The sequence below is a fragment of the Phocoena phocoena genome, chromosome 4 (assembly GCF_963924675.1).
Source record: "Phocoena phocoena chromosome 4, mPhoPho1.1, whole genome shotgun sequence".
NCBI lineage: Eukaryota > Metazoa > Chordata > Mammalia > Artiodactyla > Phocoenidae > Phocoena > Phocoena phocoena.
In genome coordinates this window covers 142,811,697-142,823,712 of record NC_089222.1, presented here as the reverse complement: position 1 = coordinate 142,823,712, position 12,016 = coordinate 142,811,697, and the positions used below count along the sequence as shown (strand labels likewise).

At 60.1% G+C, this 12,016-nt stretch overlaps 1 protein-coding gene across 1 annotated transcript in view; it reads left to right on the top strand.

Annotated features, from left to right (window-relative positions):
- PRDM15 (PR/SET domain 15) overlaps positions 1 to 12,016 on the top strand; it is a 41,165-nt gene that overhangs the window by 15,251 nt on the left and 13,898 nt on the right. The window contains 9 exon segments of the mRNA XM_065876140.1: positions 600 to 775; positions 882 to 976; positions 1,307 to 1,394; positions 2,217 to 2,241; positions 2,243 to 2,274; positions 6,317 to 6,484; positions 8,503 to 8,600; positions 10,908 to 11,039; positions 11,639 to 11,773. Of these exon segments, the coding sequence (XP_065732212.1) occupies positions 600 to 775; positions 882 to 976; positions 1,307 to 1,394; positions 2,217 to 2,241; positions 2,243 to 2,274; positions 6,317 to 6,484; positions 8,503 to 8,600; positions 10,908 to 11,039; positions 11,639 to 11,773 (949 nt within the window).

Sequence of the window (12,016 nt, the reverse complement as noted above, 5' to 3'; positions counted from 1 at the left end):
TTTTTGCCCTGGAGTTGAATACGCTGGTGGCAGTATTTTTTTCCAGCCCTTTTCCCACGGGGCCAAAATGCGCCTGGTCCTGTAGGGTTCGGGAAGCTGTGGAAAAACTGAAAACAGAGCAGAGCAGTGTCAGAAATGGGGAACCTGACCTACTTATTTATACTCCATCTTATTGCCCAGAGGGTTTCGGTAACTTACCGAAATGTCAGAAACACATTTCATAGGGAGAAGAAGTTTGAAAAATCAGGTTCAGGGAAAATATGGAACAGGGTAGAGGCAAGTGAAAAAAAAGAGAACAGTTATGGTTACTCCGGTCGGCACACAAACAGCTCCAGGCTTCCCGGTGGCCGGAGTTAACGCCCAGGGAGCCGAGTGGCCGGTACAGGAAAAGCTAACTGGTGCCCCTGTACGTTCAGCGTGTCTGTCCCTTCCAGATGTCCCAAAGCTGCAGGGGTGCGCCTGAGCACGGCCCCCCACTCTCGTGTCCGGCTAGGAGGATTTGCCAGGGCCTCTCTCCAAGGTGACTGTGACCTTGAACTCTCTTCTCCGACCACCCTGTCTCCCACCGGTCTCACCGGCTGGCGTGTCTAACCCGGCAGGTTCCCGCACCAGCAGAGCGGCAGCGTCACCCTCAAGAGGAGCCTGATTCTCTCGAGCCGCCACGGCATCCGGCGGAAGCTGGCGCGGCAGCTGGGGGAGCGGGCCTACCGGTGTAGCATCTGCAGCAAGGCCTTCCAGAACAGCAGCAACCTCAGCAGGCACGTGCGCTCCCACGGTGAGTCCCCGCGACGCCGGCGCCGGGCGGCGCGTGCTGGGCGGGCGTGTGCTCTCGGGGCACCTGGAGCAGTGGCGCGCGCGGCTTGTCCCTGCTCGTCCCTTAGGCGACAAGCTGTTTAAATGCGAGGAGTGTACCAAGCTGTTCAGCCGCAAGGAGAGCCTGAAGCAGCACGTCTCTTACAAGCACAGCAGGAACGAGGTGGGTGAAGGACCGCCGCTGTCTAGTGACGGAGGAGAGCAGACCGTTGGCGTTGATGAAGGAGTCACGGGGCGGGGGCAGCGGGAGCCGGAGCGGCCCAGGTGGGTCCGGGCCTGGCTGGGCGCCGCCAGGGTTCGGGCCGAGCGAGAGGCCCGCGTGGGCAGCGAGCTCACCCGGACGCGGGGCTCCCTTTCAGGGCAGGGGCACGGCCAGACAGGGTTCACGCCCTACGCTGGGCAGGAGGGTAGCGGGGGGAAGGGCCCGTTGCTGGAGCAGCTCCCTGAGGGGGCGCGTCCCAGCTGCCCCCGCTTCCCGCTCCCCTCCCACCAGGTCGACAGCGAGTACAGGTACCGGTGCGGCACCTGCGAGAAGACCTTCCGCATCCAGAGCGCGCTGGAGTTTCACAACTGCCGGACAGGTGAGGGGCCCCGCCCGGCGCTGAGGCGCGGGTACCTGGCGGGGTGGGGACCAGGTGTCCCGGCAGCGGGTGAAGGTGGATATAACAGGTATCCTCACCTGTAACGTTCCCCTCCGTTCGGGGTGCTTCAAGCAGCTGTTACTTACTCTCAAGAGACCGAAACTTGCCCTTTAAAAGGGGATTTATTTCACATCCTATCATTCCTCCAAAGCAGCCACATATGGCCCACAGTTGAGCCCGTGGTGAAGCAGGGGGGTTTCATCGTCGCCGAGGATGGTGAGTGGTAGGGTTGCTCTGGGACCCGGTGAGAAGTCCTTGAAGAGGTGGGGTCGCGGCTGGAGGGGTGGGCTTCCGCCTCGCTCTCGGCAGGAGCTTCCTCAGCCATCCGCCCCCCTCCCTCCGAGGACCCCGCCTGGGTCCAGGTGAGGGCCTTGCCGCTCCCTCGCACACTCCGGCCTCCGCTGAGCCTGCCGCTGTCCCCAGTCCCCACTCGTGACACGGACGGACCCTCGTCTGCTTACGTGCAACTGAAGCCGGCGTGCTTGGGCCCGCCGGTGGCCGGGACGGGTCTCTGGGCCTGGCCGAGGGTCTCAGGCCCCGTGTCTGGCCGAGCGCGCAGCTGGCTAGTGTACGCGATGTGTAAATCCCCGTGGACGGCCAGGGGACGGTTGTGCAGGAGCCCAGCCGACAGGGGAGGCCCGTGTCCTGTCCCCGCGGCTCTTTGCCCTGTGCCCCGTGGGGGAAGGCGGGCGGCTGCGTTCCCACCCAGGGAGGATGGGGTTGGCGGAGGGTCGCTGTTGTCTTTTCGGCCCCCTCTTCTAGGCATCGTCGCACACCTGGGGGGTGGATACCAGTGGCAGTCGGCTTAGAGACCTGCCAGGTTAACCTTTGATTCCGAACCCCCTTCCTGTTGAGCCCTCTGTGTGTGTCACCGGTCACTCTGTATCTCTGTGCTGGTTCTCGTTAGGGTGCCGGGGGGCCGGCCCGCATCTCAGGGCACCCTTACCCCGTCACGTAAATAGCCACTGCCCCTCCCTGCCGGTGGCCAGCACCCGCTCCTGCAGCCTCTGCAGTGTCCCTTCACTTGGTTCATTTGCTTGTTCCGCTTTGAGGGCTCCTGTTGGAAACTGCGGCCGGTTTCCTCCGTCCACAGTGCCTCGCTCCCAGGGCGGGGCTTTTCTGAGCAGCAGGTGAGTCTTGTCTCACCTGAGCTCCAGCTGCCCTGAGCATCAGTCACGGCATGAAGTGGCCTTGGAAGCTTCCGGGTGCACTTCCAGGTGCTACACCACCTGCATTCCGCAGCCCAGGTGTTCCCAAAACCTGGGGGAAATCCACCAATCTTTTGATGCCGTATCAGTCAGAGGACCCTCGAGCTGTGCTTATCGCCGGGCAGGATGGCGCTCCATGAGACCACGCTCGGTTCTGTACGAGCTCAGTGGGTGGGCATCAGAGCGGAGGGTGGTGCCCCTGTCCCGGCCCGGGTGCTTGCTGAGGCCCGCTGGAGGCTGAGGCAGAGAAGTGCTCTTCTTTTTATCTTTATTTCTCTGGACACAAATGAAACAGAAGGTACTAAGTCAAAGCAGCAGTTGCTACATGTCAGCAAAAAGTTCTGTTAAACCAGACGTTTGTCTGTCTTCGTTATATAGAAGTTAACAGAGCAGCAATGAATTGAAATGCAGTTTCTCCACAATTTCAAAGGTCAGAAGTTTTGGATGGAAGACAAAGGATAAACCTGGGAGCTGAGGTCATTTGTGTAATATATTATTTGCAGGCTGTTGTACTTTCTTATAATAGTGTTCACGTTAGGAGAATGTGTCTTCCGTAGACCATGAAGTCAGGGATTTGTGTGAGGGTTGAAATGATGGGCCTGCTGGGCTTTTTCTCAAGCTTTCACTCAGCAGGGCCTGTCCTGGGTGTGAGGTGGCCCTCGTCTGCCCTCGACCTTCCTGAGGGAGCTGGAGGAGAGCAGAGGCTCATGTCCAGGCCCTCAGGCAAGACAGGGTCTCCCCGGAAATCCCCTGTCCCGCCTCCGGGTGACCCTGTGCCCCCTCCTTCACCGGGGCCCACGTGTTGGGCTGTACCCCCAGGCCTGCAAGCCTTGGAGCTGCCCAACCTCGAGACCAAAGAAAGAGCCCAGAGGCAGCGACAGAGACATCAGTGGTTTATTGGACGGGGGAACCTTACACGTCCGAAGCCGCACCCCACGTGCAGAGGGCAGGCAGCACATGTCAGGCAGAGATCTTCCCCCCTCAGGGGAGAAGGAGGCTGCAGTTTATAGGGGCAACTGACAGCAGGTTGGCTCATCTGTTACCAGGGAAACCAGCGGCTGGGGCACACCCCTCCCATCCCCTCAGGTCAAGGACCACGAGCAGGGCAGGTGTCTCCCTTTAAAGAACTAGCAGAAAGGCAGAGCCTTCTGGCCTGAGGATTAGAACAGTCACCAGCTGGGGCAGGGGGCGAGCAATACAGGGGAGCGTGTAGAGGTGAGGCAGGCACTGGCTGGGCAGGGGGCAGACAGAGAGCCGGGCACAGCCATGCTGAGAGGCCTGACCATCCACCACATAACAGGTGTTTGTTCTCAGTTGCTGCATTTTGTTAAAACATGAGTGTAGGCCTCGAGGGCAGCAGGGATTATGGGGGGGAGGGGCGGGGGGGCGGGGGAGGGGCGAGAAGGTTGTCGTCAAGCACCTACCTGGATTCTTGAACTGGTGACATGTGGACGCCATGGCAGGAAAAGCCACCGTGGTGACAGCCTGGCCCGGACAGCTGCTCCAGCTCTGCCATCACCCGGCGAAGGCCACACCGGAGCTGTTGGGGATGGTTAGAGGTGGGTCCTCTCCATACGCTGGGAGGGACTCGACCCGTTAGAGAGAAGAAGCGAAAGTCCAAGGACCGCGCTGCCCCTTCCACGGCTGTCGGGTTCCTGGGCTTGTGGGCCACCTGCCCAGGAGGGAGGCTTACCTGTGTGGTTTAGCAGGCCCAGAGTGGGCGGGGTCTCCAGTGATCCGATGGAACAGCCCTGTAAGGCTCGGCCCTTCCCAGAGCAGGATGGCAGACGCCCTCATCTCTGGTGGTCTCATTCCTAAGGATCCATGCCGAGGAAATCTAGTAGGAAAAGCATCATTACATTACCTACAATATCAAAAATGATGAAGTAGGGCTTCCCTGGTGGCGCAGTCTTTGAGAGTCTGCCTGCAGATGCAGGGGACGCGGGTTCGTGTCCCGGTCCGGGAAGATCCCACATGCCGCGGAGTGGCTGGGCCCGTGAGCCATGGCCGCTGAGCCTGCGCGTCCGGAGCCTGTGCTCCGCAACGGGAGAGGCGGCAACAGTGAGAGGCCCGCGTACCGCAAAAAAAAAAAAGATGAAGTAAATTGCGATGTATGAACTGGGTGGAAAATTATGTAACCGCTAAAATCAGCATGGAAATGTCTGCATGATAAGCACAGGTACCGCACACACACAAACGCGTGTACAGGGGAGTGTGGATACCCCGGGGCCTCCACCTGGGGCTGCACGTCGGGGTCCACCTGGCAGAAGTTAAACTGCGAGGTCTGAGTCCCCGGGGACGCTGGGCAGAGTCTGGAGCCGGTTTGGTTGGAACAGCTGCCTGGGGGATGCTGCCCAACGTACAGGGCACAGGACAGCCTCCCGCAGCCATCCGGCCAGAGTGTCAGCAGCGCCCAGGCTGCGATTCCCGGACATGGGAGTCCGCCGAGCAGCAGAGTGAGGACCGCAATCAGTCACTGTAGAAAACGAAACTTGGCCTCCGGCCTCCGGGATTTGCGCATTCAGCAAGCATTTGCTGACTACGGGAAGTGGTCAGTGGGCTGTAGCCAAAGGCCCAGAAATGAGGGTGACACGGTGTGACCTCAGGCCCTCGCTCTGGAGGGGGACGCACACTGTCATGCCCACCCGCTCAGGTGACGCGGGACGGTGTTCCCGGTGCTGCAGGACGGCCGTGGGCAGTGAGGGCTGACTTTCGGGGCTGGCGTAGGTGACGGACCCGTGGGCAGTTAACGTGTCCTGGCAGGAGCAGGGTGGGCGTGGCGGGGTTGAGGGCAGAGGACAAGTCTGAGTGGAGAGCGCTAACCAAGGCCCCGAGACCCCCTAAACCAGGGGCGGAGGCCGGGTAGCTGGGGCCAAGGCAGACAGCTGGAGAGGTGCCAGGGTGGGGCAGATGCCCTGATGGCCCCTGTGCTTGTGCTCATGGGGGGCAGACCTCCCGGGCCTGGGGGGAGGGGACAGGACACCCCAGGGTCTGCCTTGGGCACCTGGAGGGAGAGAGCAGGGTGGGGCCTGTCCGAGGCCCTGGTGGGGCAGTCTGGCCACCTTTGGGGAGGGACTGGGGAGGGACACCGGGCTGTGGGTATCTCTGAAGGCTTCAATGTGGGGAGGGGGTGTTTGCTGGGGGTGGGTGCACGTCTCCCAAAGGGGACCTAGGGACCAGACGGTTTTGTTTACAGGTGGGAGACATTGGGGATGTCTTTGTGCAATGGGGGAGGAGCCTGTGGAGGGCACGTGGGAGGGGAGGGGCAGGTGATGGGTGGACTTCGGAGGAGCGGTGAGGCGGGGCAGGAGGCCGCCCATCTGACGCCGCGGGAAGCAGGGGCCGGCGCCGCGGTCAGGTTGGCTGAGGGCGTGAGGGCCAAGGACAGCTGTGGTCCAGCCGCTTTCCTTGCCACGAATCCCCTGATGCTGTGGGACACTTGTGGCGCCAGGGAGGAAGGAGGTGAGCTACCTGTTTGCTCTGCACGCTGCTCCGGCCTGGCATGGCAGGGGGGCTTCGTCGGCGCAGGTGGTGCTGTTTCCCGGCCCCGCCCTCCTCCTGTGCCTCCTTGCCGGTCCCACGGCCATGATGTTGAACCTGTAGTCGGTGTCACGTACCTGAAAGTTGCTGTGTGTTTCCCCGCTTCCTCGACAGATGATAAGACGTTCCAATGTGAGATGTGTTTCAGATTCTTCTCCACCAACAGCAACCTTTCCAAGCACAAGAAGAAGCACGGGGACAAGAAGTTTGCCTGTGAAGTCTGCAACAAAATGTTCTACCGCAAGGACGTCATGCTGGACCACCAGAGGAGGCACCTGGAAGGTGAATGCGCCTGCCGGGGAGGGGGCGGGGCTCACGCTGGCCCCGTCTCTGTGGGTGCCTGTTGGCGAGGCACCACCTGATGGGAATCGGCTCAGGCATCCAGAGGTCCTGATGGGGGATTAGAGCATCACGTGCGAGTGGGAACGCTTGGAAATGCCCCAAACGCTCCACAGCGGGGAAAGTTAGGAAAACCAGACTCTGTAGGACTGAATTTTATCAGTCACCAAAAACTTTTTGTTTTCAGAGAGCTTAATATTGTGAGAAAATGCTTTCCGTACGAAAGTAGGAGGAAAGCAGTGTATGAAATGTCACATGGGGTGTGGTGCGCTCTCAGCCGTGTGCGTGGGACGGAACGTTTCGGGCGGAGGCTCTTTGGGGCCGTGAGTGATTCTGCCCTTGTTCCTCTGTTTCCCCAGGGACCCCCGATGACCCTCGCCATTTGCGGTGGGCTCGGGGTGCCTGGGGGCTGCCTGTCGTGTGGTGGGTTTACGAGAGGCCAGCGCAGGAGAAAGATGGACTTCGGCGGGGTCGCTAATGGGGGGGAAGGTGGGAGGCAGCACAGTGAGGGATGAGCTGGGGTTGCGGGCGACCCCACAGGGCAGACCCTGAGCTGTGCAGGGGAAGGCAGGGGCCCCGAGAGAAGAGAGAGACCGGGACCTTGGGCCACAGGTGTGTCCTGAGCACCTACCCTACCTGGGAGGCTTTCTCAAAGACCCTCTGCTCAGACAGACCCTCTTTCAAAATAGCATTTTAGTTTTAGTGATCTTGGACATTTTAGTTTTTTACCCTAAAACCCACTGCCCTCTTGCTGACCAGCCTCTGTAAGAAGCACTCACTGACCAGAGCACCTTGTCTTCATGGCTTTTAAAACAAGCCTGGAGTCAGGTCACGTCCTGCATCACTTTTGCACTCTGCCTTTTTACCTGGCCCTTCTGCACGTGGGTTCATAAGCTCCACCCCCTTCCATCTGTGATCCGGTGCTGCACTTAGCGCCTGGTGTCCACTTAGTGACCGGGTGGCCTTGGTCATGCTGCTGGGCCTCAGTGTCCTCACCTGTGTTGTGGGGATGGCCATTGTGCCGACCTGCTGGGCTGGTTGAACCGGACCCTGATGATAAAGCCCCAGGCGGGCCCATGAGTGCCGCCATTACTGCTGGAAGTCAGGTGTTTCCCGATCGACAGATACGTGGGTTGCATTTTACAACTTTATCTTACGACATTGTACAGCTGACGCACTCAGGTCGCTTTCCTCAGGAACGAGCGAATGCTGTGTGGCCGTCCCACGGCTTTTCCCTCCATACTGAAGCGTAATCCACGCCCAGTACAGACCTGTGTGCTTTACGCCGCTGGGAGCGTTTCGGGGAGTTACGTACTTGTCTCCAGGCCAGCGTGCTGGCCGTTCTTGAGCCCAGCTGTGCAGGAATGTCCCAGAAGGACGGGTCAGTGGTGTAGAGAGAGACCGTGAGAAGGAACTTCTCTCTTTCTTTTATTCAGAGATTCCCTGTTTCCTGAGAACTTCTAAGTCTGTTTCGATCCCAATTATGATCACTTTTGCCTTAAAACCATAGAAATTTATTATTTTCTGACTTTTTACCTTGATCCTTATTGGGCTGATTTAATTTGAAGGATGAATATTAGTATCTTTTTAATAAAAATGCCCTCCTACTTACAGACGCCTCTGAGAACCCCACCTTTCCCTTGAGCTTTCGATTGAGCACAGATACCTCCCTTACCAGTAGCTCATTCTGACTCCTCTGCGTGGAAAGCTCAAGACACTTGCTGCCCTTGGATTTCCAAGTTTCAGGTGCAGCCCGGGTTCCGGAGTCGGTGGTGCGGGCCGCCTGCCCTCCCTCCCGGGTCGCGTGTCGGAGCGCCGGTGCGTCACGGACGAGTGACCCCGCTCGCTCCTTTGTCCCACCCGTGGGCAGCCCTGTCCTCCATCAGCTGGAGGTGACCCTGGCTGATGCGGGAAGGTCTCGTGTGTACTGACTCTCTCGGCCGGGGGGCGGGGCGTTTCAGGAGTGCGGCGGGTGAAGAGGGAAGACGCAGAGGCCGGCGGTGCCGAGAACCTGGTGCGCTACAGGAAGGAGCCTTCGGGGTGCCCGGTGTGCGGCAAGGTAACGCAGGCTGGGGCCGGGGCCCGGACACAGCTCACCTTTTCTAATGGGAAGGCTCAGAGCTCTATGCACTGCGTGTGGCGGGGGCGGGGGAATGTTAAGATCGAGTGGGTACTTGGTGTCCCGAGCCGCGGCGTCCCCTCACTTGGTGCTCTGGTCATCTCTCTTGCTGTGGAGGAAGGAGCTCAGCCTTGTCTCCCTTCGGCCACGATTTTCCACTAGTGCCGCCCCTGCACGAACACTCCACCTCCAGCACCCCGAGCCACGTGCCTCTGGCGGAGACGGGATGTCCGGGTTTATTTTCCCGGTCAGCACTGGTCCCCCTGCGGCATTTCCCAGTGAGAGACTGATGGAGCCGCAGCCGTGTGCTCTGTGCCCAGTCCACGGATGCCGGTGCCCTGAGCGAGCAGATCTGTCCGGGGCGTCGGGCTGGCCGTCAGAGGGCGTTGACCCCTCAGCAGGCCCTAAACGTCCAGAGGACACTCCCCATCCGAGCAGCCCCGGGCCACGTCAGCCCTGCACAGGGAACCCTGTCCGGGCGCTGCCATCCAGGCCACGTCAGCTAACCACGTGAGATGGCGGCGGTCTTTGCGCACAAACGCCTGGTCTCGGCTGGGGTGCAGTTGCTCATTCCCTTAGGCTCACCTCCCGTGACTCGGCTCTCCCAGGTTCTCAGCCACACGCAGCCCACGTGAGCCACGTGGTCCTGGAGTGACGGCAGCCGCCAGAAGTGAAGGCCCGGTGGACGGCCAGCTGCGGCTCGGCCCAGCCAGCTGGCCCGTGGCAGCATTGCCAGATCTTTTGACCTTTTCGAGAGAACACGGAAACCCGTGTTTTTATGGGAAATTTCCTGATTTTTTTCAAACCACAAAGCAACAGGTCCGCAGGGTGCGTGGCCTGTGGGCTGCATGCTGGGGCTCTGACTTAGTGTGGGTTTGGGGGCTGGAGGGGGGAGTGGAGCTGGGGTAATGGAACACACGCCTGAGCCCGGGTGGCCAGGCCGGGCCGCTCACGGGCAGGGGTGGGTGGAGGCTGCCCCATGTTCACATGTCCCGCTCATTCTGCCCACTGACCACCGGCTCTGAGGAGTGGTGGCACCGTGTCCCTTCCATGTCCTTGGGAGATGGTGTACATGAAACCAGCCAGTCATGTGACTGACATTCAGACACCTTTTATTCTGTGAAATGTTCACTGAACACTCACGGAGGGGCCAGGCAGGAGGCGAAAGGTCTCTCAGTGGCACATGGCTCGGGGTGCTGGAGATGGAGTGTTCGTGCCGGGGTGGCACTAGTGGAAAATCGTGGCCGAAGGGAGACAAGGCTGAGCTCCTTCCTCCACAGCAAGAGAGCAGATGACCAGAGCCTGAATGTCTCTAGAACTGAATTCTTCATTGCTTCCAAGTATCCCCTGTCTTCAGCCCCGTCTGCCTGGAGAACACAGGTGCTGGGGACACCTGCGACCTCCGTCCCTCCCTGGAGGCCCATCTTCCTGCCCTGCTGACTCCTTTTCCCGCCCAGCCTCCCTGGGCTGTGGTCTCAGGGCTGTTGGCCGCAAGTCACCTGCAGATCTTGAAAAGCAGTGTCCGTGAAGGCATTAGCCTCTGTTCCCCATAAACCGTGTCCCTCTCGTTCATGGCATGTTCTCTTCCTGAGACCGTGCGTGGTCGGGGTGAGCTCTAAGGAGGCCTGCTCTCCAGGTCACTCGGCCACTGGGGCGAAGGCCGTTCTCTCAGATCAGTGCGGGCCCCGGGGGTCATCTCTGCTGCTGGTTTTGTCCACTGAGCTCTGCTGGCGGACGCACAGCTGCACCTGGCCTGTGGGCGGCAGAGGAGACACCCAGTGGATGAGTACTAGGTCAATGACCAGGTCTCCACACTCATCACTTTAGACAGGAAGCGCTGAGAAACTGGGGGAGGCGGTGTGAATTGTGCATGAAATACGGAACACCCACTGAGGACGTACCTCTTTTTTGACATCCTCTTTCGGAAAACTGCAGCTGTTTCTGTGACAGTCTTCTTGGTAGGCCCACCCTAGTGCAATATTTAAGTGAGCTGAATAAAATTGGGCAGGATACTGTTGATGGTGAAGACTAGACAACGGTTCATTCTGTATTATAGTGTGAGCACCAATTCAAACAATCACACGGTCCTGATTCTAGCACCACGTGATTGTTTGTGTCTCCAACACTGAGGAGGTGCTGCAACTCAAACCCTGGGGAGAAGCTGCGTTTTTGTGCCCGGTCACGGTCTCCCTGCGGGCCGGGCGCGCGCGGTCCCAGGCATCTCCGAGCCGGCTCCTCCCCCCACAGGTGTTCTCCTGCAGGAGCAACATGAACAAACACCTGCTGACGCACGGCGACAAGAAGTACACCTGTGAGATCTGCGGGCGCAGGTTCTTCCGCGTGGACGTGCTCCGGGATCACATCCACGTCCACTTCAAGGTGGGCTAGTGTCCCCCTTCCCGGGCTGCACGGGGGGGCAGGGCCGGCCCTCGTGGTCGGCGTGGCCGCCTTGCCGCTCTTCCAGTGAGCTCTCTGGAGTCTTCTTGCCGCGTCTCCTGAAGCCCACCTGCAGGGCTCGCGTTAAAACCCCTCCATGCTAGGCACCTCCCGGGAGAAGAATGAGGGTCGAGGGTCGGGGCCGGGGGGCATTTGCTTCCCTCCCTGCCCTTGAGGAACATGAGACGGGAGCTTGTGGGTGTGGTGAGGAGAGGAGTGAGGATTCAGGGTCATGGCTCCGGGGTTGGGCGGGGGAAGAAGTGCAGATCCAGGGAAAAGGAGGGAGGGGTCGATGGTGACGAGGCCCACGTGAGGACGCAGAGCACGCCCTCCAGACGCGTCCCAGCTCGGTGACTGTTCCCAGCAGCTCCAGCCCTGGCGTTCACAGTCACCTGGACGTGAGCAAAGCCTGATGGCACCACCGTCAGTGGGTGGGGTGTCCCAGGTGACCCAAGGGCACGGTTTCTGCATCCGGCCTACAAAGCCCCGGTTAAAGCTCGCGCCAAGCGTGTCAGAAATTGGACGTGGTGACTGTTTGCCAGGACATCGCACTGATGGACGACCAGCAGAGGGAGGAGTTTATCGGCAAGATCGGGATCTCCTCGGAAGAAAACGATGGCACTTCCGACGAGAGCGCAGACTCGGAGCCTCACAAATACAGCTGCAAAAGGTGTCAGGTAACTGGACCTGCAGCCTTCCGGCCCTGGGGCTGCAGAGCTGCCGGCCCGCAGGGGCTCTGGCGTGGGGGGGCGCCTCACAGATGTCCCGGAAGGTGCCCCAGGTCTCGTCGCATCTCAGGGATGTTGGATACGGGTCTCACCGCCATCAGGGGACCACTGTCTCAGAATCAGTGTGGTCCACACGTGCCTGTGTGGCTGACCGGTGGGGATCCGTGTCCGCGAAGGTGGGCGCAGGCCAGG